General features: G+C 39.7%; 1 protein-coding gene across 1 annotated transcript in view; it reads left to right on the top strand.

Annotated features, from left to right (window-relative positions):
- The window catches only part of LOC107689184 (A disintegrin and metalloproteinase with thrombospondin motifs 2-like), an 82,722-nt gene that overhangs the window by 20,495 nt on the left and 36,742 nt on the right, over positions 1-25,485 (top strand). Inside the window, exon 3 of the mRNA XM_016487108.1 lies at positions 17,899-18,067. Coding sequence (XP_016342594.1) covers positions 17,899-18,067 — 169 coding nt within the window. The remainder of the gene's footprint in view (positions 1-17,898; positions 18,068-25,485) is intronic.

Raw genomic sequence — 25,485 nt, 5'->3', positions numbered from 1 at the left:
GAGGAGTACATCAATCCAGAGAACTTTAACAAGGAACAAGGGAAACTCACGTAGCACATGAAGACATAAACAATACCGGACGCTGAACTAAAAACAGGGAACTCTATTTAAAGTGTTTTAATTACTTTTTTTTCATTAAAATTTTTTTTTTTTAAATTTGTTTTAATTTAAAGTGTTTTTAATACACTATTTTAATTGGGGACGCTTACGGGCTCCGAGGCCCTCCGTGGGCCATGACGGGACTGGAGCCCTCCCTGGGCTTAACTGGGGATCTGGAGCCCTCCCTGGGCTTACTTGAAGATCTGGAGCCCTCCCTGGGCTTAACTGGGGATCTGAAGCCCTCCCTGGGCTTAACTGGGGATCTGGAGCCCTTCCTGGGCTCAATGGGGGATCTGGAGCCCTCCCTGGGCTCAACGGGGGATCAGTAGCCCTCACTGGGCTAGACTCGGGAACTGGGAAGCGCTTATGAGGAGCTGGCACTGGAGGGCGCTCTGGAGGAGCAGGCACAGCAAGGCGCTTTCGAGGAGCTGGCACTGGAGCAAACTCAGGGACTGAAGCCGACACTGGAGCGAGCTCTGGGGCTGGAGCCGACACTGGAGCGAGCTCTGGGGCTGGAGCCGACACTGGAGCGAGCTCTGGGGCTGGAGCCGACACTGGAGCGAGCTCTGGGGCTGGAGCCGACACTGGAGCGAGCTCTGGGGCTGGAGCCGACACTGGAGCGAGCTCTGGGGCTGGAGCCGACACTGGAGCGAGCTCTGGGGCTGGAGCCGACACTGGAGCGAGCTCTGGGGCTGGAGCCGACACTGGAGCGAGCTCTGGGGCTGGAGCCGACACTGGAGCGAGCTCTGGGGCTGGAGCCGACACTGGAGCGAGCTCTGGGGCTGGAGCCGACACTGGAGCGAGCTCTGGGGCTGGAGCCGACACTGGAGCGAGCTCTGGGGCTAGGATGAAGGCAGAGAACAGAACTGGGCAGCCGGCGGGCTTGTCGTTGCGGTAACCGGCAGGCCTGACTTCGTAGCGGCCGGCGGGCTTGACAACGACGTGGCCGGCGGGCCTGACTCGGGAACGGCCGGCTTGACTTGTACTGGGCTGACGACAAACATATATGTTTGATAGTTGTTGTTTTTTTACTAAAACTCTTTTAGTAAAGTTTTATATTTAATTTAATTTCTGTTAAAGCAACCACTACTATAGCCATACTGTACAAATTCACACTCTTTGGCCATTGTGTTGTACTTCAACTTTGAAACCTTTCCATACCTTTGCATTCCTTTGTCTAGCTGATGTTCAAAAGAAAAAACATGTAATGAATACACTTTCTTATTAGCCAGTATAATACAGCACAACAGTCAGATTCTGGAAGTAAAAATCCCATTGACTTTCTCTTCTTTTATAGCATAAATCTTCCAAGACAGGCCTACCATGAGATCTGAGCTTAAGTGATGATATATTGTTCAACTGTATAAAAGACAAATTTCTGATTAAGAACATTGCCTTAAATTCTCAAATCAAAAGTTGCTGTTACCATAGAAACCCTGCAAAAAATGCTCATAAGCAATGTTCCCTCTAAGCTGCGCAGTGTTGGGGAGTAACTAGTTACATGTAACGGAATTACGTAATTTAATTACAAAATAAAAGTAATTGTAATCAGTTACAGTTACTAAGAAAAAATGTGTAATTAAATTACAGTTACTTATGAAAATGTTAAGGATTACAAAGGGGGTTACATCTGCTTTTTTTTCACACACACTCCCACATACAGATTTAATTGATTTCTTTCATAAATTGCAGTGACTGCTCTAAAATATGAAACACCAAGGTTTCAGAAGTTTATAACATGCTTATCCGATAGGGTTTATGCATATGCTTTATTTTTTTAAGGTTAACTGTTCTTTTTCTAAGGCATTGTTAGATTCCAGTGTTTCCTGTCATAGCTATGCAAAGATTTGATTTCAAAAACAGTATCATAGCTATTAAACTATTTCATGTTATGATTTTAAATATGTATTTAACCTCAGAATGATTTTAAAGTAAGTCTGATTTTGTGGTGGCTGTGCTTTAAAGGGGACATCGGATGCCCATTTTCCACAAGTTGGTATGATTCTTTAGGGTATTCTTGAAATGGTCTCAGTGGTCATGTAAAACAACACCCTTTTTTACCTTGTCAAAAACATCTCTGTTCACAGCGACCCGTTTCGGTGCATATCTCTTTACATGCTAATGACCTCTCTTCTGTGGAAGAGCAAACACGATTCGCAAATAATCATAAAAAATAAAAAGTGTGTTGGCACCGATAGCCTTGCGGGCAGCGTGCCGACATACAGTACCACTGTGTTTCGGGTGTCCTGTGTTTGAATCCCGACTCTAGGACCTTTCCCGATTCCGCCCACCCCCTCTTTCTCTCCCACTTCGCTTCCTGTCATGTTTGATCTGTCCTATCACAATAAAGGCAAAAATGCCCAAAACTAAAAATAAATAAATAAAATAAAAAGTGTGAGACTTGCTTCTTCTGGAGGTGCAGCTGGATCATGAACAATGGGTACTGATCCATCCTTGAGTTTTAACTTTTTAACAAAACCTGCCTTGAATTGTCCCTCATTCAGAAAGCAGTCTGGAGTAAAATGATTTGCGCAGCCAGACATAAACAAATTTAGTGAAAGTGAAGTGACGTGTGGCCAAGTATGGTGACCCATACTCGGAATTTGTGCTCTGCATTTAACCCATCCAAGTGCACACTCACAGCAGTGAACACACACACTGTAAATACACACCAACAAAGTTGGGGGTTTGGTGCCTTGCTCAAGGGTCTCACCTCAGCCGTGGTATTGAAGGTTCACTCCAAAATCAAAATGGCTTGATAATTGAGACTGTTTAGGTTTTTGGGGGATTAAAAAAAAGGAGTGATTTTTTTATCATTGTAGGGTGATTGTGTCCACACACTGCTAAGACACATTTATATGCAAATGAAGATATTTTGCATCCAAGGTCAGAATCAGAATCAGAATCAGAAAGAGCTTTATTGCCGAGTATGTTTGCACATACAAGGGATTTGTTATAGTGTCACAAGCTTCCAGTACACGGAGACAACAACAACACACAGATAATAAAAATTAGATGTGAATAAAATACACATGCATAAATATAAACCACAACAAAAGAATTAATTGTATGTACAGGTGTGCTATAGATAGAATAGGAATAGACTAAAATAAAATAAAGTTGTAGGGATGTACTAGGATTTAGGGTGATAAATAAGTATAAGGTTATTGCACATACTTTAATTGCACAATGGGAGAACATTAACTGTTCATGAGGTAGATTGCCTGGGGAAAGAAACTGTTCTTGTACCTGGCTGTCCTGGTATTCGGTGCTCTGTAATGCCGACCAGATGGCAAAAGTTCAAAAAGGAGATGGCTTGGATGTGATGGATCCAGAGTGATTTTCTGAGCCCTTTTCCTCACTCTGGATGTATACAGTTCTTGGAGGGTAGGCAGGGGGGCACCAATAATCCTTTCAGCAGTCCGAACCGTTCTCTGTAGTCTTCTGATGTCTGATTTTGTAGCTGAACCAAACCAGACAGTTATTGAAGTGAAGTGAATTGAAGTAATGAACCTATTACATTTCCAAAGTAACCTTCCCAACACTGAAGCTGCGCGCGCGCGCTGCTGTGCACTTCTTCCACCGCAGCCGCACAGAGGAAATAATGTGCCGCGCACACGCATAAATGAGTTGTGAAAGCCATTGGCGAAAGCGAATGAATTGCAATGCTTGGGTAAACCGCTATTGAGTTGATACCCGAATATTTTAATGGTTGCGGACGAAATAGCTCAAATCGAGAGCCAACCCAAACGCAAACGCAAATGCAATAACGTGAAATAAAACGTCATAATGTATTAAATAAGAGTGGCTTGTTTAAGTGCTGGAAATAGCAGATGATGGGCACAGAACGGTACTTCATAGGCAGTGTTGGGGGTAACGCGTTACAAGTAACATGAGTTACGTAATCAGATTACTTTTTTCAAGTAACTAGTAAAGTAACACATTACTTTTTAAATTACAAGAATTTGTACAAGAGTTACTTTTTCAAATAGGCCTAAGTAATGCCAGTTACTTTGTTTTCCCATGTATTGACTGAGAGCTCTCCTCTGTGATACTTTTTTCTTTGATTCTTTGATTAATAAAAAGTTAAAAAGAACAACATTTATTCAAAATAGAAATCTTTTCTAAAAATATAAGTCTTTACTATCACTTTTTATCCATTTAACACATTCTTGCTGAATAAAAGTATTAATTTCTTTAAAAAAAAAGAAAAAAATGACTGACCACAAACTTTTGAATAGTAGTGTATATTGTAACACAAAATTTCTATTTTGAATAAACACTGTTCTTTTTAACATTCTATTTATCAAAGAATCCTGAAAAAATATCACAGGTCCCCAAAAAATTATTAAGCAGCACAACTGTTTCCAACATTGATTATAAATCAGCATATTAGAATGATTTGTGAAGGATCATGTGACACTAAAGACTGGAGTAATGATGCTGAAAATTGCTTTACTTCATAGGAATAAATTATATTTTAAAGTATATTAAATAAGAAAACTTTTATTTTAAATTGCAATAATATTTCACAATATTATTTTGTGAAATAATATTCAGTGTTTTTATCAAATAGATACAGCCTTGATGAGCATAAGAAACTTCTTTAATAAACATTATTGATCTCAAACTTTTGAATGGCAGTGTATTATACAGTAAAAAAAAAAAAGTACATAATTTAGTCACGGGTCAAATTAAATACAAATAGCACATTAAAGTTAAAAGTTACACACTTTTTTTGTGTGCGTACTGTACATGTCTGGTATAAAGAATGTTTTTGCTCAGGTGGACGAAATGTCTGCCCAATAGAGAAAAGTTTTGCTCAGGAAGAAAAAAAGTTAGAGGGAACATTGCTCTTAAGTGAATTCCCACGCCCATTAAGCACTGCGAATGAAGTAATCCAATCTCCCTAATGTCTCAAATAACTTATATTTGTATAAATGTGACTTTTTTCAATAAATTTTATACTCGTAATGCATGTCTGTAACTCAAAATTTTTACATTTTAGTGTTTTATATTTTATTTTTAGATCGTAAAAAAAACTGTACATTAAAAAACATACAAAAATGTTACATTATTATTCACAGTGCTTGAATTACATTATTATTCACATGAACTGCATTATTCATTGTTGCATTCTATTGCGCATGGCTTTCTTGACACCGACTTCGGGAAAAATGTAGTTTTGCACATCCCAACTCATTGAATTTTGCTTTACTTGTGTGCATTTCTTTAACGGGACTCCAGCAGTCATCCTCTGTGCCGATACAATCCTTTCTCTCCACCTTTGATGAGTGCACATTACTCTGATTCAGGATCCAACCGATAGCCTTTAATCTTCTGAACACTCTCTTTTGATGTCAGGTTTATTCAGTGTAGGTTTAGGCAGCGTCATGAGAGCGGTGCACAAGCTTAGAGCCGAGAGTCTCAAGTGACCTCTGAGCTGTCTCAAATGAATTGAAAAATGCTCCAAATGAGAAACCGGGTGCTGTTTTTTGGGGGGGCCATCTGTCAGACTTAAGCAGCTGGCCTTGGTGGCACTTTGCGCCGTTTGTGTGTGTGTGTGTGTGTGTGTGTGTGTCATCGTACCGTGGCGGTGGAGGATGAAAGGGGAGCACTAGTCAGGTGGGGTTGCTCCAGAAATCTCCTGGCACCTGTCGCCTGGGAATCTTTCGGAGTGCTTTGATGATGTCATTAACATTCCACCAGCAATGCTCTCCAAAACATAAAGTGGTGGAGAAAGAAAGAAATAAACAGTTTGCAAATTCCAGAGCGCACAGCTCAGTGTGCTAAAGTAACAGAGCGGTTTAGAGGTACAAATGAAATCACTCTAGAGCTTTGGGCACGGGATTGACTGGGAGTTGCCTTCCAGATGGATGACAGCTCTCATTTCTGGAATGGCCTCTGTGCTTTCATTGTGAACCTCGACTTAAGAGTCTTGTGATGTGGCAGCTGTGAAAGAGAGAGCAGGAGAGTGGTCTGGCCTGCTTCAGAGAAGTCTCCTGATACCTTAAACACACGCCTCTCCTTCCTGTGGAGGGAATAACAGAGACTGGACTGACACACATGTGTTCAGGGAGGACTGGAAAGGGAATCGTAAGCCAGATAAGGAATTCCTCCCTAAGGCTGCACTTACTTGAACTCACTGCGAGAAGCTCATTTCTGAATTCTTCAAATTATTGGATGAAATCGAGATTTGGGTTTGTTGGTTCATGGTAACAAAGAGGTGTTTCCCTTATTGCTCTGTTTCTTGCTCTCCCTCTGGCCCAGTTGTGCTGAATGTGTGCTACAGTGCTGTTTTAAAGTGATATTTCATGTCAGAGTTTCCAGTCGAGTGAACCGGCTTAGCACAGCACTGCAAAAATCATTTTCTTCATCAGTATTTTTTCTTTGTTTTAAGGTTACTTTTACTTGAGAAGCAAAATTGTTTGAGATAATAACACTTCTTTTTCTGTATATACACTACCCTTCAGAAGTTTGGGGGTTGGTAAGATTTTTAATATTTTTTAAAGAAGTCTAATGTTCACCAAGGCTGCAATTATTTGATCAAAAACTACAAATGTGTTTAAAAAATACAAAGTAAAAACAGTAATATTGTGGAATATTTCTAATCATTATCGTTATTAAATACAGTAACGAGATACATAGATACAATTTTTTCAGAATACTTTGATAAACAAAAAGTTCAAAAGAACAGCATTTATTTGGAATAAAAAACTTTTGTAAGACTGTAAATGTCTTTGCTGTCACTTTTAATGACTTTTAATGCATCCAATACATTAATCGCTTTAAAAAACCTTACTGACCCCAAACAATATTGTAAATCTGACTTAAGTTTAGTTTTCTTATGCCATTTACTAATAATATTTTTTCTTGGATTAAAGGAATATTTCACCCCCAATTTTTTTTATTTATTGATTTTTTTTTGTGCGTAAACTGTATGGACTGTTGTAGATATATAAAATTACATTCAATTAAATTAAATTACAAATTTCAACTCAACGTAATATATATTCAGAAAAAAACATAGTAAATATTGCACATGGTGCTAATCAATAAAAATGGCAAGTGACAATACATTTTGTGAGTCATGATTTTTATTTCTGTGGCATTGCTACAGATAAACTGGTCACACTTTGTTTTAAGATCCAATTATCGCTATTAACAAACCATTAACTATGAATTTTGCCTTAGTAAACTCCTAAATTGCTGCTTATTAAATAGTTAGTAAGGTATTTGTTAAGTTTAGTTATTGGGTAGGATTAGGGATGTAGAATATGGTCATATACAATATGTACTTTATACGTCTTAAAGGGGTCCTATTATGCTCTTTTACAAAGTCTTGATTTTGTTTTGGGGGTGTACTAGAACAGGCTCTCATACTAGGATGTTCGAAAAACACATTATTTTTCACATATTTTACATTATTACAAAACCTCTCTCCTCAGTCTGGCATGAACGGCTCGAAAAGTTCCTGTATCAAATGAAGGCTCGCCTTCTGAAAGACAAAATGTGCTGTGATTGTCTCCGACATAGTGATAACACTCGTTGCCTTCTCTAGTGCAGCTCAACCAGGTCTCATCCCATTCGTCGATATTTGTGATATCACAAATCCCGAAAAATATGCGTTGTAGTCCAAACGAGTCATTCGTTGTAGTTTTTGAAAAGTGATTTCTGTTAAATAAAATATCTCCTTTTGAATTGGACTTTGAGCTTTGTAACTTTGCAGATCTTTTTTTATGCTCAAACAGCAACATTACAGACTAACTAAAGTTGAAAAAGTGAAAAAGCTTAATAGGACCCCTTTAATAAACAGCAAATGTGTTAATAATATGCATTATAATAAGCAACTAGTGATGGTGAGAATTGGTCCCTATACTAAAACATTACCAATTACCCTGTCCATACCGAATCCTCACTGGACTGAAGTACCTCTCCTCATGTATCATGACTGAAGAGAGTCTGGGAATTTAGAAACATAACAAATCCCTCAAGTTCCATAAGGAAAATCGCTCAAAGTAAACTGTCTGCTGAAGCATCACCAAAGTCTTGAATTTACAAGGTACAGGATGTGTTTATAGTTTTGCACTCTTTAGCCACAACATATCACGTGTGTGAGAAAGCATTGCAAAAAAACATTTTTGTTTTCATTATGGACAGAAAAACTGAAATTGCTTGTTGCTGAAAGCTTATTGCATTGTGGCGTTATGCAAAATTTGTGTAAGTTTCTACGGGAAAACAAGACTTAAAAACTACTTTTTGATTTCCAGTCAGGAGTGTTTTTGAACTTAAAGTCAAAAACACACAAAAGTTAGTTATACTATGAAGCCATTGGGAAGCCAATGAAAGCATTGAAGCCCAATTTCCTTCTTAATACCTTGAAATATGACATCAACTTTTTTTAAATTTACACCACATTTACACCACATTTAATTTTGGGTTTTGCTTGGCTTTTGATTTAATGGATCGGATTTAAGGAAATGTGAAGGCTTAACCTTGTTTTAACTGCGTAAATGCAAGTGTGAGGTGTGAGTATCAGTTTTTCCTTGAGTTTAAGAAAGAGAAAGGGAAAAGACAATGAATTCTTGGCAGCTGATGATGTGGCGAAGAGCCTGTAACATGAGATCATGGCGTCAGTTTAACCATAGGCCCATTGATAGAAAAGGTTTCCAGTGAGAGCTGACACTGAAAAGTTTTGAAAAAGGAAGCTTTTCATTTTTAAATAAGTTATTAGCTATTTGGCTAGATGTCCTAATTCTCTTAAGGAAGCAATGCTGGAATTGAAAGTACTGATTTTTGAGACTCAACCACTTTGGTTTGTCCAGACCTCTGACAGGAAAAAATGTGTGCATGTGTGTGTGAGGTCTGGCTTGATTCATATACAGCATGTGTGTGCACATGTGTGTAAATACTTTCCAGTACTTAGCATCCACCGTCATTGCTTCATCTCATCAACATTCCTACTAAACTCTTTGCCATAATTGGGGAATTCTGGCTCTCTTTTTTTCATCATCTGTCATTCTTCAGGAGAAGAGACGTCTGTATGAAATACAGGCCAGCCATTGGACAGGCTGTGGAAAAGCAGTAGGTTTGGCTCGGGGAATGTGGTTGTCTTTGCCCGGCTCAGAAGATAAATGATGAGAAGGAACATGTAAGGCTGTGTCTCTCTCTGTGGAATTGCTATTCCACTTCACTGTGTGTCTGATCACACACACTCAGGTTTCTGCTTTTAATACACGATTCAATAATCCTTGAGTAATCTGACCTGAATCATTGGACTGGCGCAATTTGCCACATGGGTAACACAGACTAAAATTCACATTCACAACAGATGCAAGGTGACAGCATTTATTTATTTTGAATAAAGGAATAGTTCGCTTCAAAATAAAAATTCTGTCATTCAAAACCTGTATGACTTTCTTTCTTCTAAAAGGAAAGAAAAGTAAAAGATGATAGGTTTTTCATTTTTGGGAGAACTGTAGACATTGTTATTCTTTATTAGATAATATTAATGATTTTTTTTACGTTTTTTAAGATTTTAATTGATCGTTGTTGTATATACAGGGGTTGGACAAAATAATGAAGTGAAGTGACGTGACATGTGGCCAAGTATGGTGACCCATACTCGGAATTAGTGCTCTGCATTTATCCCATCCTAAGTGCACACACACAGCAGTGAACCCACACACACACTCCGTGAACACACACCCGGAGCAGTGGGCAGCCATTTTTTTGCTGCGGCACCCGGGGAGCAGTTGGGGGTTCGGTGCCTTGCTCAAGGGCACCTCAGTCGTGGTATTGAAAGTGGAGAGAGCGCTGTACATTCACTCCCCCCACCTACAATCCCTGCCAGTACGAGACTCAAACCCGCAACCTTTGGGTTACAAGTCCGACTCTCTAACCATTAGGCCACGACTTCCCCACAAAAAAAAGCGACAATCCCCAAAAAGGGGAAGAACACCGTTCCTGGCGACACTGCAATACCAGGCCGATGCGTGGAGTGGACGGAGCAAGCCCCGGCTCCAGACTACGCTTGATCTTAGCCAAAAGACCGAGAAGCGATTAACACCATTGTTAAGCGATTAACAGTGGCGAGAACACCCATTATTATAGGGGTAAATATAATTTGTGTAGGAAAAAAACAAACATTGCAATTATCTTTTATTATTTTGTTGTCTGTACTCACTAAGTTTTATATCAGTAGTATAAGTTGTGCTCAGCAGTGTTTAGTACAAGCAGCCTGTGAAATGGGTGACTTGTCAGACTTCCAAAAAGGGCAAATCATGGAACAGGAGTGTCTGTGACCCTAACAGCCCAATTGTTTAGTGTTTTAAGGCAGTCTTTATGACTATGATTGTGTCCACACAAAGCATGGCAAGACTTCATCAGCAAAGAAGAATGTGGGTAAAAAAAAACTCAAGTGAATGATAGGGACCATTAAACACTAAGAAGGACTGTGTCCAGACAACACAGAACTACTACTGCAAAGTGACAGCAAATCTCAATATTCACCTTGAAGCCCCTGTTTCCACAAAAACTGACCATAGAGAACTTTACAAAGCCAACATCCATGAAAGAGCTGCAATTGTTAAATCTTTAATCAAAGACACCAGTGCTAAAATGAAAGAAGAAAAAAAATGGTGTTATGATTATAAAACCAGGACAGTTGCAGCACCAAGATGAACTTCGACATCTGGCCATTTCAATCATCTGAATGTGACCCCTTTAAGATATTAGAACTTAAAAAGATAAAGGAGACAGATCACAGGCAGGCACAATCGGCTGTGTTGTCCCAACAAAAACACACATGAGGAAGCTCATCATCATAAGTCTCACTGATCTTGAGTCTTCAGTTGCATAAACACACTCAAAGACCTCATATGTGCCTTGGCTTTGCCTAAAACTAAATGAATGAAAACACTGCAAATGTTCTGTGTGAATGAAAACACGAGTCACTGCTTTGTACGGCAGATCCCTTTACAGTTCTTAGTGAAGCAAATCTTGTTTAAAAACAAGGTTAATATCCCATTTTCTTATAACCAGGTCCTGTTTGGAAACCATCCAAATCCAATCTTTATTGAAACCTAAACCTTAGCTGCTCTTCTTTCTCCTAAGGCTAGTATTGAATAACAGTAATCAGGAACTATGGAAAAACTGCTCTCATCTGGGATCCAGAAGAGAAGCGTGCACCGCTGGTCTTCTATGTACTATATTCCATGACTGACAGTCTAGTTCAGGGGTGTCAAACTAAATTCCTGGAGGGCCGGAACCCTGCAGAGTTTAGATTCAACCCTAATTAAACACACCTGATCCTACTTATCAAGTCCTTCAGGCTTATTTGAAAACTACATGGTTTGTGTGTTGGAGCAGGGCTTGAACAAAACTCTGCAGGGCTCCAGCCCTCTAGTTCAGCATATGCTACTCTTTCAAAGAGTTCTAATATACCTGGAGAGAGCTATCGGTTAGCATTTCCAATCATCTCAATAGCATTTGCTCGGCTAGAGGTACTTGGATGCTGCTATCAGATAAGGACAAACAATTTTTTGTGATTTGTATTTCACTTTAATGCATCTATTTTCAGAATACTTGGCCGCCTTTAAAGGCAGAGTAAGTGATTTTTCAAAAACACTTTAGAAAACATTTGAAATTTGTGTCAGCACGTCATAAATAGAACCCGGCAGCAGTTTTCTGTCGGGGATTTGTTGCGCCGCGCCGCTCACGTCCGTAGACACGGTGTAATATTGGTTTTGCTTTGTTTCACAGAACTAATCGTTGCCTGGGTTGCGTACGTATATGTGGGGCGGAGCTATCAAAATAGGGGCAAGACCCTTTTGGGGTAGGGGCGTGTTTGTTTTGGTGATTTCAAATATCAACATTGGCTACCAGAAATCACTTACTCTGCCTTTAAATGGCTGTCAGTTGAAAAAACTTTTTGTCTGCGTATTGTTGAAATTACACCATCTACCAGCAGGGGCTAATGGTGTGTTCAGGTTCACCTGGGAATTTCATATTTACAAGTTGGTAAGTCGTAATTATGACATTTGGTACATTCAAGTCTTTTTGGTGGGAGCAAGATGCCAATCTAACCTTTCTACCAAACTTTTTTTTTTAACTCTACTTTTAAAATAAGGAATATGCATCAGGAGTGTTTTTTTGACGTAATTGTACTAAACTGTTGTATTTTGAACATGCAACTTAGCTATTTTTATTGTGAATGAAAAAAAGAATAATTAATTTCAACAAATTTAACATGGAGATGCTGCACTTATTGCGTCCCCCGTTTTTTCTCACTGACACATCACCACAGTGGCGTTCATGTGCGTTCAACTCGTAAATATGATCTTTCCCACATGATTTGGAAAAAGCATAACTGCTGAAGCTAAAGTGTCAAATTTTCGCTGAGGCAGTTTTTTTTAAAGGAGTAGTTCAACTATCAGGGATAGTTAATTATGGCTATTCCCTATAATGAGCTGTTCCATTAACATCTTGTTCATTTGTCATAGTCCACACTCTGACAATATCCCTTTGACGGATTGGACAGGACAGGACAGGACAGTATGTTAAGTGTAGCAATCTGTTCGTCGTCATTAGTGTCACTGTACCCAACCACCCACATGCTTCTCTTTCATCCGATGTAACTCTTTTTTACACTATATAAACAGCTTCCTAATAACCTCCTGTGTTATGTCAGAGTCTGGCCTCTCATGAGCCTCATGCTGGAGAAGCACTGCACTGCACTTCCTCCCTGTCTCTTGGGCTCAGCTCTGACTGTAATCCTTCGTCTTTCTTTCTCTCTGTTTGTCTTTCCCTGTGTGTGAGTTCTCTGTCTTACACACATCGCTGTTAGTAAGAATGTTAGTTGAATGTTAGTGACTATTCCAAGAGCAAGGCAATTAATTTTTTAGTAGAATATTAGTGACTATTCCAAGACAAAGGCGATTATTATAAATGTTTTGCCTTTTAAGATCCTTTCTTTTTATCACTGAATGCTAATGCAATGCTGTCGGAATCCTTATAAATCAATGCATTGCGAATGCATTATGACAAAGTAAAAAGATAAATCCAAGATGGCCGACGAGGTGAGAGAAATGACTAATGTAAATAAACATTCATTCGATATCTGACAGTTTGACAGTTCTTAATTCAACAGCAGTATCGCTCTTGTGATTAATGAACAGACACAAGTTGTTCAGGACAGACCTCCTTGATTACATGACGATGACATGTTAAGGGGCGTGTCGAGGGGAAATTTCAAAACCTGGTGTTTCTGAAGGGTAGAAAAGAATAATTCATATTTTAAAGTTTGTTTAGCTCGTTCCAGTGGTTCAACCGTAACGTTATGAAGCGACGAGAATACTTTTTGTATGCGAAGAAAACAAAAATAACGACTTTATTCAACAATTTGTCTCCTCTGTGTCTCTCCGCATCACCGTAGCACCATTTTGGAGAATAACCACTGAACGCAAGCAGCGTACACTCTTCTGTGACAGCCGCGACACAAGGATACGTTTTCTACATGTATTTACGCTTTGATTTGAACGAAAAGAGCGCATCAGTGCAGCGCGGCTGACACAGAATAGCGTACGCTGCTTGCGTTCAGTGGTTATTCTCCAAAATGGCACTACGGTGATGCAGAGAGACACAGAGGAGACGAATAGTTGAATAAAGTCATTATTTTTGTTTTCTTCGCATACAAAAAGTATTCTCGTCGCTTCATAAAATTCAGCTTGAACCACTGATGGCAGATGGACTATTCATTCTGACGATGTCTTTCATACTTTTCTGGACCTTGACATTGTAATTTACTTGGCAGTCAATCGGACAGTCACAAGCCTCCCGGTTTTCATCCAAAATATCTTAAATTGTGTTCCGAAGACGAACGAAGCTTTTATGGGTTTGGAACGACATGGGGGTAAGTGATTAATGACAACATTTTCATTTTGGGGTGGAGTATCCCTTTAAGTACAATTTTAAAAATTGCACTTTGTAATAATGTCAAATTAAAAGTTTTATTTTGAAGTACATTTTAAATCATTTTTTGTCATGCTTTAAAAAAGTTTACTTAAAACTTAACATAAAGCATGTGTAAAGTACTTGATTATAATTTTAACTGTAGTGTCTTATTCAATATTACATTTAATGTAATTTTAGGTATACTACATTACAACTTTAATTGTAAAGTGTAATTACAAATAAGTCTAAGTGTAATTTAGTTTACCATAAATGCTTGTTAGTATATTTGACAGTACACTATAACCATATTTCAAAGATATCAGAAGTAATTATAAATTTACATGTAAGAGGTATTTAAGTCTTAATTATCTACAAAAAAAAAATCAGTCTTAAGCGTTTTGCATTTAATATAAATGTAAAAAAAATAAAATAAATTTAATTGCCAGTTGGAATTAGCATGCAATTACGTGTCCATTTCCATAATAAGTACTCTTTTTTTTTTTAAGTATGCTAAAATATGCGTCTTTTACACAAGTTGTAGGGCGCAAGGCAGCTTGATAAGTTCGGAGTAGAGCTTTTGTCTTATATGTCATGATGTTGAAGCAGTGTTTTTTTTTTCCACACTGTGATACTTCAGTTCAAATGGGAACTTCTAAATTGACACTGATTGTATTTTCTCCTAGGTGTGGATTGGGTGTAAATGAAAAATATTTCTCATTCTTTGAAGTGGAGACAGTAATTTGCTAGGCGGCGGGACTTTGAAAAAAAACCTTGCATCTTGGCTATCAATTCCTGTTAAATTTGACAACAAGAAAAGTTATGTTAGAACCAAACTGGCCACCTGGAGCCAAGAAAACTTGAAGCGGTAGTGGCAATTGAATAGATACAGTGCTCATTGTTTTGTAGCTGTCAGAATCAAACAAATATCACCTTTATGAGCAATCACACACATATAGAGTGACCACAGAGGGTTGTGGATTTCTTATTAGACAGGGAGGTTGGCCGTTTTCCACACATTCAAGCGCACACAAACACAGATAATGCATCTGAATCTGCTCATGAACTCTCCCTTGGATATTTTGGCAGATAGTGACACTTCAGATCAGCTGAAGTCTGCCTAACCACAATCTCCCTGATATGAAGGTCTTGGATGAAGTTGGATGGTGCAGCTGACCCGGCTTGTTCTGTTGGAGGTTTTGTGCTATGTTTCTGTGCTTCGACTGTAACAAAACAGAACATTTTAATATAGATTGTTCATACGAGGCTATTAGAGCCTAACTGTGTGTGCTTGAAAGGGCCAAAAGACAGGCATTAGCCATAGTTTTTCCATGAGGAAAGAGGGGCTTTGATTTTGATGATGGGTTCCATTTCAGATTATGGGCTCTGGAGATGTCCCAAAGGACTCCAAATGGAAAGAATTAGTCGGTTGAAATGCAGGCGTGTTCGATTGTCCAGTAAAACCCCAGTTGACTAGTTTTTCCAACTAGTCACTCAGCCTCAGTTCCTTGCATAAATCATGAAAATGTGTTTTCGGTAAAATATCATTGAAAACAATGTTTTGTTCCCAGTCTCTGAACAGGAATCCGAGTTATTCTGTACTTCAAAAGTGCTCAGGTTTCACTTTAACACACTTTAACAGGAACGACCTAATCTGACAAACGTGAATGACTGTATTTTTTTTAGGTTAGTGTAAATTATACCACAGTCACAGGCTGTCATTCAGCAGCTTATCAAAATGTTACTTTAAAAATGATCTTGTCAGTACTGTTCAGTGTTTGAAAAGATCTGCCTTTGTAGGGCAGTGTTTCAGTCTTGATCATTTAATTTTATCACAAAAATTACAAACTATTTTAATGTTTGATGTTATTCGAGTAGTGGACAAACATCCCAGACAGATTAAAAAATATTTTAGATAGAAATGTTTGAGGTTTGACTGATATTCCAGTATGCTTTACTAAAGCAATTTGATTTACAATATAAACTAATATTTGAACTTTTTTTTCTTTTACCACAACTTGAAAACCTGAAATATGTAGAAATTACATTTTAAGGAATAAGTTATATTATTTATATGTAAATAATATTATTTAACAATAATCCTGTTTTTCTTCTTTTAAAAGCATTTAAAAAATTGCCAGCCCCAAACATTTGAACAGTTGTGTGTGTGTGTGTGTGTGTGTGTGTGTGTGTGTGTATACTTGGTATTACCTATGATATGGGGACCAAATTTCCCCATAAGTATAGTAATACAAGTACATTTTGTGCTTGTGGAGACATTTTTTATCCCCATAAAGAAAACAGCTTATAAATCATACAGAATGAAGTTTTTTGAAAATCTAAAACTGCAGAAAGTTTTGTGTGAGGTTAGGGTAAGGGGATAGACAATACAGTTTGTACAGTATAAAAACCATCCTACGCCTATGTCCTCATAAAACTTGAAGACCAATATGTGTTTGTGTGTGTGTGTGTGTGTGTGTGCGTGCGTGCGTGCGTGCGTGCGTGTGTGTCCTTAATCTTAATATCCGGTACAATTTTGCTTCTCAAGTAAATTGATACTGTTTTAAAGATTTTTTTACTGGTAAACAGAGCAAAAATACTTACTTTGCAGAGTGTATAGCGTAAGAAGCCTGTTACATCATGCAGAGGTGCATTATCCTATTAATCACTCACTTTTTCCCAGATGTAGGATGTCTGGTAGACCCATTCAGGTCATTAAGAAAGGAAAAGCATATTTGATTTCTGGTGACACTGTCGTTTTCGTTTGCAATAGAGATGACACAGAGTGGATTTTGGGAGAGGACAAAAGTAAACGTTAGTCTGTTTTGTTTTTACATCAGCACTTTCAGTCCGTGTTGTTCACGTGTGATGGCAGCCCTTCATGCAGTGGTGTCGATTTATGCAGTGCGCGGGCATTTCCTTCCTAATGAACCCTCGGGGGAAGCAGGAGGGAGCGAGGGAGGTGGCGGGATCGCTCGCTGTGTAATATTTCCTGGGAGAACAAGCTAAACGACTAGCTCAGCGGCCTGCGCTCTGCCGAGCTTCAATTTTGTGATGACTGAGGGGGCTCCGGCGTGACTTTAACGGCCCTGTTTGAAGTTCACATTTGATATTCCACCACATCAGAGAAGAGGTCTAACCTTGCCATCGATTGGCGCTCTCGTTCCAGCTGTCTAATTTGCTATGGAAGCAAAGGGAAAAGACCCTGCGTTCTGGCAGGGAAAAACCAATAAGTCGTAGGAACTGCGATGTGTCCTACAATCGATTAGCCCCGTGTGTCTACAGCCTTGTAGACTCTCTCTCTGTTGCTCTCGTTCCGTTCACAGCGCCCCTGGCAGTGGACATGGACCGTCACTCAAAGCCAACGAATCTCAACGAGACACGGCAAGAATGGAATATGAGCTGTCAAGTGTATCTGTCAGTGAGTTTGTTCACTCTGGCAGAGAGATTCGTATTGATCTTCGCTCGTGGTTTGGATTTCCCTCTTTGCCCTCGTAGACTAGTTTCTCACCGTCGTCTTTAAACTGTATAAACAAGACGATCTCATGTTTGCTCCCTAAAAATGTTTGGAAACTTTAGCGAGCGTTTGTTTATGCTTATGACAGGCAATGTCACAGAGTTTTAGAGATGGTCGGGCCCGAACACATGAGTTAGAAAGAGGATGGATCGATTCAGAGATCAGGTTGCCCGAGGGTTTCTTCCAAAGCTGATGAAAACATGATATAGCAGGCTTACAGAAATAGCCCTTATAGCTGATTCGCTTAATGGACTTGATGTGCAAGCTTTGTGCTGTACCTGCCTTTGAAAAACCTAATCTCTACTTCTCTTTCTCTCTTTTGGACCTGTCAGGCGGGGATGATCCGTGCAGGTCAAGAGGAGATTTTTATCGAGCCACTGGAGAGAGGAGGCGACATGACAGGAGAGGAGGAAGGAGGACCCGGGCGTCATCACATCGTCTACCGCTCCTCTGACATCAAGAAGCCGGTTATCAATCAACCTGCTGACTTTCACCCCAGAGGTCAGATCACCTTTTTGACATCAGCTCGTCATGGAATGCTGACGCGAGTCCTGAACATGTATACTGATGACTAGGGAGAGATGCTGAGGTTCAGTTTCTTGTCACTGAATCAACACACATTTCTAGACTGCTCAGTGCTGGTTTATGCAGGTTTGGTGCTTATGGTCTTTCTAAGCCAAAGGAGGCTTAATGGTTAAGTTAGCATCACTCAGCAGTAAGGACTTTTCTGTTTGCCAGGTCGGGCGAGTAGTTCAGATTTGCTTCAAATTTCAAATTAGATTTGCTTGCTTCTACATTTTCCCTGTGGGAAAATTTATTTATTAAAATAAAAGGCAAAAGCGGCAAAAAATATATATTAAAAAAAGAATTATTATTATTATTATAAACAAATTAATAAATATAAAATCTAAATCAAATTATGAGTACACTGTGTATACTGAATTGTACAGAAAACTCTACAAATTATTATTATTATTATTATTATTATTATTATTATTATTATTATTAATGCATGCCAGAATATTATTATTATTGGCTGAATATTTTTGAACCAAAGCTGCAGTTACTACATTTTTCTGCAAATATTGTTGCAGTACTTCTATTGTATATATGAATATATTTCAGAATATATTTTATTCCTGTGAGGGCCAAGCTGAATTTTCAGAAGCTATTACTAAACATTTCTTATTAATGTCAATGTTGAAAACATTTGTGCTGCTTAATATTTTTTGTTAACCTTTTTTTTTACATTCTATATGAAGGGAAAGTTCAAAAGAACAGCATTTATTTGAACTAAACATCTTTTGTATCATTATGCATAAATGTCTCTCAACTTGACTTTGGGCTTTTGAACAGTACTTTGCTTGCAATAATTTAAATCTGTGTTTCCAAAATTTTATAAACACAAGATAAACGTACTTATACCATGATCTGTCTGAATACTTGATTCTGATTTGCTGGCAGGTATGAATTAAAACCGTTTAATGCACAGGTAGTTCCAAGTCAGTTTAATCGCTGTTTATATAAATGTGCTGCTTTAATTGATGCACCCAAATACACTCAAGTTTAATCGCTGTTTATATAAATGTGCTGCTTTAATTGATGCACACAAATACACTCACACACGCACACACACACAGACACACAACGGAGATTGCAGATTGCGCTGCATACACACAGAAACTTGTTGTCAGCACTGCCCTGTGACTTTTATTAATAAAATAGCCAAGATACTAGATTGCTACATTATATTCATCAGCAACAAGGTGGTAATTATCTCTCCATCTATAATTAATTCAAACAAATGCCATGATTCATTCAAATAAATGTGATCTTACTGCACTATTTCATCTCTGTGTCTGATTTGAAGCGGGCAAAATGCTAGCGCTAACGAGCCGTAACTGACAAAAATAACAGTCATGTTTACCCTTCCGGTCAAATATTGAGCTGCAAACATCATTAACAGCTTTAACTTGTCGATGCTGGCAAATGACCATGGTATAAGCGGAATAATGCACTACTAGTTCCGCTTCGCGTCGGGTGGTTCTTGGCCTCCACATCGTGCATTAAAATTGTTTAATGCACAGTTAGCTGTGCATTATCCCTTACTTATACAAGAATTAAAACAGTAAGGAAAACATTAATCATAAACTGACTATGAAATTTTAGACCAAAATTGCCTCAAGGTAATTTTGCGCGACCAAGACAAAACAGGATGTGAGATTGTTGTCTTGACACACACTCTCTGGAACGACAATTCCCATTCAATTTAGACTATGTAGTGGTGTAAATATAGGAATTAAAGCATTATTTTTTAATTGTGGTTCAAATTAAGAGTAAACCAGAATATAAAAGTGAAATGTGTATGGTCAGTATAAAGACTGAGCTGCTTTTATAAGCATTTTCTCCTACATCTTCAGGCAATTGTTTCAACAGCAATTGGTGCTTTTCTTTTTTTCTTAGACATCAAATTAAAACCATAAATCAGTCATATCCCTTGTATGGTGTGTCTGTCTATCAGCAATATTCAGCTTTTACTTGAATGGAAAGGTTACACATGTGGCAGTAGGCTTGATGTTGTATTGCATTGTGGAAGTGCAGGTATGCCCAAGCCGGTACTAAAAATAACAGGACAATATATCTGTAAGTGAATCTCAATGTTTTTGAGCGAGCAGGTCTTTGGCGACATCAGCTGGAGTGCGTGTGTGCATATGAGAAGCTGCAGCTCTCAGTGAATTCCAGCAGAGACATGCTGGACTCAGACAGCCAGTGACTACGTGGCAAAGCTTGATGAGAGTTTAAGTTCTACTTGGCAGACATGAAGCGTACAACATTGAGAATTACGGCAAAAGTCGTGGGAGGAGAGAAGGGTGAGAGGTTTTCTCCTCAGAAAATGGCCTGCAAAATTAGGTTTCATAATCAAACATGCTGGAAAAACTCCTCTGCTCTGTTTATATACTTTCTTTGTAGTATATTTGGTTTAGATAACTGCGTAAGAGAGTTGTTTTTTGAATTACCATGCACATGTATTGGCAAAAGTTGACCCTGACGTAGACTTTGACCTTCTAGGTCTGTATTGACTCTATAATGATGAATGTCAGGAAATGCGAACATGCTACAAGGAATGCTAACAAGGGATTTTATTGTACTTTTTGGACATGTGTGCTTGTATATCAAAGATTTATATGACTTTGGACATTATAGGACATTCTGTTCACTTACACAATCATAAAAGGACTTCTTGTTATGGTAACCTGAGAGAGAGGACTAGCCTTCACAATACTGAATCATCAATACTTTGTGCTTTCTCTTCAAACATGGCTTTTGGCATTTTGTTCACTGACCTATCAGAATAATGCAGGTGAAGCCAGAGTTCCTCTTCAGGAACTCGAGCTGCGTCGAAACGCTTTGGGAACGCCTTCAGCGTGACCACGCTCTGAATCACGTGTGTAATCAGTCCAATGGATGGGCGAGACGTCACGGGTGGGGTGACGTAGTGACCAGGAAACTTAAAAGCTCGTGCGGTGGATACAGTGGCAGCTTTCTGTCATTCAGCAAGCGCTCTGTGTGTGTGTGTCAGTACTCCGTGTTTGTCAGCCTTATTTACTATTGTTTGTCTACTATCAGTCACAAGCACAATGCCAAAGGCTAAGGACAAACACAAGGGCAAGAGCGGACAGCATTATAGGCTGTGTGTTCCTCCCTGCCCACGCTACATTATGGGTGGGGATACACACAGTCTGTGTGTTGTCTGCTTGGGAGCGAAGCATGCAGAGTCAGCTCTCAAGGGAGTTGACTGCCTGCATTTCGAGTGTTTGTCACTGTGTACGCTTTGCTCCCGGAAGGCTCTCTTTGAGGAGGGAGCCTTCAGCAGCATTCCTCGCGGTGCTGGCCCCGCTTCTGCCAAGGCAGAGCGGCGGGTTGCGCTCGTGGGGATTGCAAATGGATCTGGTGGAGGGAATGGAGATGGGCGAGTCCCTTTCTTCTTCCTCAGCCACCAGATCCACTGCCCGCTCTCTGGGATCGGAAGCCTGTTCTGCGGTTTCTTCCACCTGGGGAGAGGGCTCGACGCTCCGACTGTCTTCCTCCGAGGAGGTTGACGTGGAGGGCATCGCGCCATCGGCAGGTCTATAGCAGCATTGGTGGCGGCGGAGAGACACCTGTGGTTGACCCTGTCTGATATGAAGGAGAAAGACAGGGTCTTCCTCATGGTCGCCCCACTTGCGCCTGCTGGCCTGTTCGACGATGCCGTCAACTCGGTCATCGACAGGTTTCAGGAGGGCCGTAAACAAGCGGCGACGTTTCAGCGGTTCCTCCCTCGAAGCTCTATAGCTCTTGTACCCGTGTGCCTGCTCCTCATACCAGGAGACCCAAAAACATAGCGTTGCTCTAGGTCGGGTTTCTTCGAAGTCAAGGCCGGATCTGCGGACCGTCCTTCTGACTAAGAAGACCTCGGCCAAGAAGTCTTGACGCTACGGGCTCAGGACTTCTGAGGGAAGGCCCCTCTGGGGAAGAGCGGTGTACACCTCATCATACGGTGCCTGTCTCTCCTCAGTGCCCTAAGGAGATCGGTCTGTCAACCCTGCCACCCCCGGTGTTTCAGGGCACAGCTGTCTCCAACGAGCGCGACTCTCAGTATCCGCCCGGAAATGTAGCGGTGCTGGGGGGCTCGCTACCTCCAAGGAGGTCTCTAGAGCAACTAGCCACTCTGATTACACCATTTGGCTCCTGCCAGAAGGCAGCCCCAGCCATCTACATCCAGCTCCTCATACAGGCAGCAACACTTTCATTCAGGGCATCAAGCTCAGCTCCCAAGATACACCAGAGGTCAGCCTCGAAAGGATTATTCCCCTAGAAGACTTTTGTGGCAGCCTGGAAACTTCTGCCAAATGTGTCTCAATGGGTCCTGCACACTGTAGAGAGAGGCTACAGAATCCAGTTCGGTTCTCCACCGCCTCATTTCTGTGGGGTTCTTCCCACTCTGGTGGGCCCCGAGCAGGCTCTGGTAATGGAATAGGAAGTAAACACTCTCTTAAGGAAGGAGGCCATCGAGGTGGTCCCTCCTCGTGACAGAGAGTCCAGATTCTACAGCTGGTACTTCATAGTTCAGTAGATAGTTCATAGAAAGTACATTCAGGTCTGGTGAGTTTGCTGGCCAGTCAAGCACACCAACACCATGGTCATTTAACCAACTTTTGGTGCTTTTGGCATCACAATTTGAGTTGAATTACTGAAATAAATAAACTTTTCCACGACATTCTAATTTATTGAGATGCACCTGTAAGTATTTTATAAGAATATTTTCCATCCATCATTATTCTGCAAATGTGCAAAATATGTGGATGGAAATCCGTATATTGAAAGCAGTACGTTTCATAACAATTATAATTGGACATGACCTCACATATGAATGTGGGAAAATCTGAGCCTGATTTTCTTTCCTGGTTGGTCACTTCATTTGAGAAGAGTGTCGTTTCTGCACTTTTGTCAGTTTCTCTTCACCTCAGTCACCCTGACATTTCAGCCCACACATATCACACCGCAGCATACCAAATGTGCCATAATGCCTCCAGCTAGCCATCAGAGATCGTATAGATTTATGCGTGTGGCTATATGTGTGTGTTCATGGCTGTAGAAAATGTGTGAATGCATGTGTTTTTCATTTAACGTTTTTCCCATCCCTGAAACAACAACATTCTGGTTGTTCCATTGACTAATAGCTGTTGGCCTGCTCTGACATTCAGGAGGAGCGTTCAGCTTCCTCCTGTGCTGCAAATATCTCCATTTGTACTGGGCCTCCTTTGCAGCAGCACATATCACACCGCAGCATACCAAATGTGCCATAATGCCTCCAGCTAGCCATCAGAGATCGTATAGATTTATGCGTGTGGCTATATGTGTGTGTTCATGGCTGTAGAAAATGTGTGAATGCATGTGTTTTTCATTTAACGTTTTTCCCATCCCTGAAACAACAACATTCTGTTTGTTCCATTGACTAATAGTTGTTGGCCTGCTCTGACATTAAGGAGGAGCGTTCAGCTTCCTCCTGTGCTGCAAATATCTCCATTTGTGCTGGGCCACCTTTGCAGCAGTGCAAGTAAAGACAGTGTCTTAAGAAGGACGCCTGCGGCATTTCGTCTGGAGAGCTAATGAAGACTGATCTTTCCGTGTCTTGGAATTCTGGCTCTGTGAGATGAGCTAACTCAACAATGCTGTGTTAACTGATGATGCCTAGGTGAATAAGACATTAACCAACATATTACAGGGTTCGCTTGGCTCTTGTTTTAAGATTGATGGCCAAAGTAAAGATGTGATTAAGATATCCTATGAGATGATTGTAAAAAGGAGGTCAAAAATTTTGCTGGCTGACATCTTCGTTGGATAGACTTCAAGGCTTCACAGTTCTTGTGTGCTTGGGCAACTACTCATTTTAAGTTGACTGTCTTCACATGTTTCAGATGCTGGTGACCACCAACAGATGTGAGTGGTCAGCTAGTTTCACCTAAGACCATGGTAGTCCAACAGCTAGACCAACACTAATCCAGCACTTACTGTAACAAACCAACTGAAACCGGCCTGGAAATTGATGGTGTCTAAAGTCTAAATTGGTCTTCATCCAGCAGGGTATAGTCATTCAGATGTGTGGTTCACTAATTGAATTCAGTGCTCGCCTTAAGTAGGGTGAATTCAGATAAGTTGAGATACTTTTTGCCATTGAGGTGACCGGGGAGAAATGGCACAATTATCCTGAATTATCTCTAATTGACTTGCCTGATGGGAAATCAGCTGTCTTTTTATATACACTCACATTTACCATTGTTCACCGAATTTTATATCATACATCATACATCGTTGCACTATTGATAATGGAGAAGAGAATGTGAAATGCGGTCACTTAATTCCAAATATATATTTGACCATTTCATTAATACAAAGAAAATAACATCTGGATACAAGGAGATATGGTTTGTAGAAAGAGGAAATTTTTACTTACTGTCACCAGGTATAGAATAAGTACAACTGAAGTCATGTGATTCAGGGTGTCACTAAAATTCATGCGGTCTGATATAATTTTTAAAAAATCATTATGCAAATTGGACTTTGTAAGGGGGTGTTTAGAGATGACAGAAAATATGTTTAAATAAATAAACATATTTGATATCATTACTGTTTTATTCTGATTGGAAATAATATATTTTATTCTGTGATAACTTTAGTTTTGCATTTCTCTTCAGAAACTATACATCTAAGATGTATATAATACAATTCTACTAAATGTAAGTAAACATTATATAGAAAGTAAATCTTTTCCAGATTATGTTTCACACATAATCAGTATAAATTGGCATTTATACATAAAAATATATAGCTGCCTTTAGTTTTAGTCGGTCCCTCACAAGGACAATAGGTCCTATAAGTGATTCACGACTAGTTAACACAGACCCAACACACTGACTAGTGGCAGAACTAATGGTCGGTGCAACTCCTGAATCAGTGTTTCTGTGTATATGAGAGTGTGTGTATGTGTGGGCTCATATTCCTCCATGCTGAGTCACTCCTTCATTGAGGATGCTTTTGCTTGTCTAAGCAGATGGACCTTCATTCATCCTGCAAGCAACATAGTTTTTCAATCAGTGAGGTTGCAATACAGAAACAAGATGTTGCATTCATAGCCAACCGAAATTTGTGCTACATTCATAACCATGTCTTTATTTTATCCACGTAAAACATTTTTCAGGTTTGACATCAATGTGATATTCTGTGTCTTTATTGAAATCAGTGCAGCTTGGAGTTTAAGGAATTTTCCTGTTTGTTTTGCATTTCAAGCCTTGTATCTTAGTTTCATGTACTTTGACTTAGCATGTCTTATTTTTTTCCAATTATTTTTCCAGTCACATCTGCCAGCATTGATTTAAAAG

Source organism: Sinocyclocheilus anshuiensis, unplaced genomic scaffold, assembly GCF_001515605.1.
Source record: "Sinocyclocheilus anshuiensis isolate Anshui unplaced genomic scaffold, SAMN03320099.WGS_v1.1 scaffold966, whole genome shotgun sequence".
Taxonomy (NCBI): Eukaryota; Metazoa; Chordata; class Actinopteri; order Cypriniformes; family Cyprinidae; genus Sinocyclocheilus; species Sinocyclocheilus anshuiensis.
This window is presented reverse-complemented; position numbering and strand designations above follow the sequence as displayed.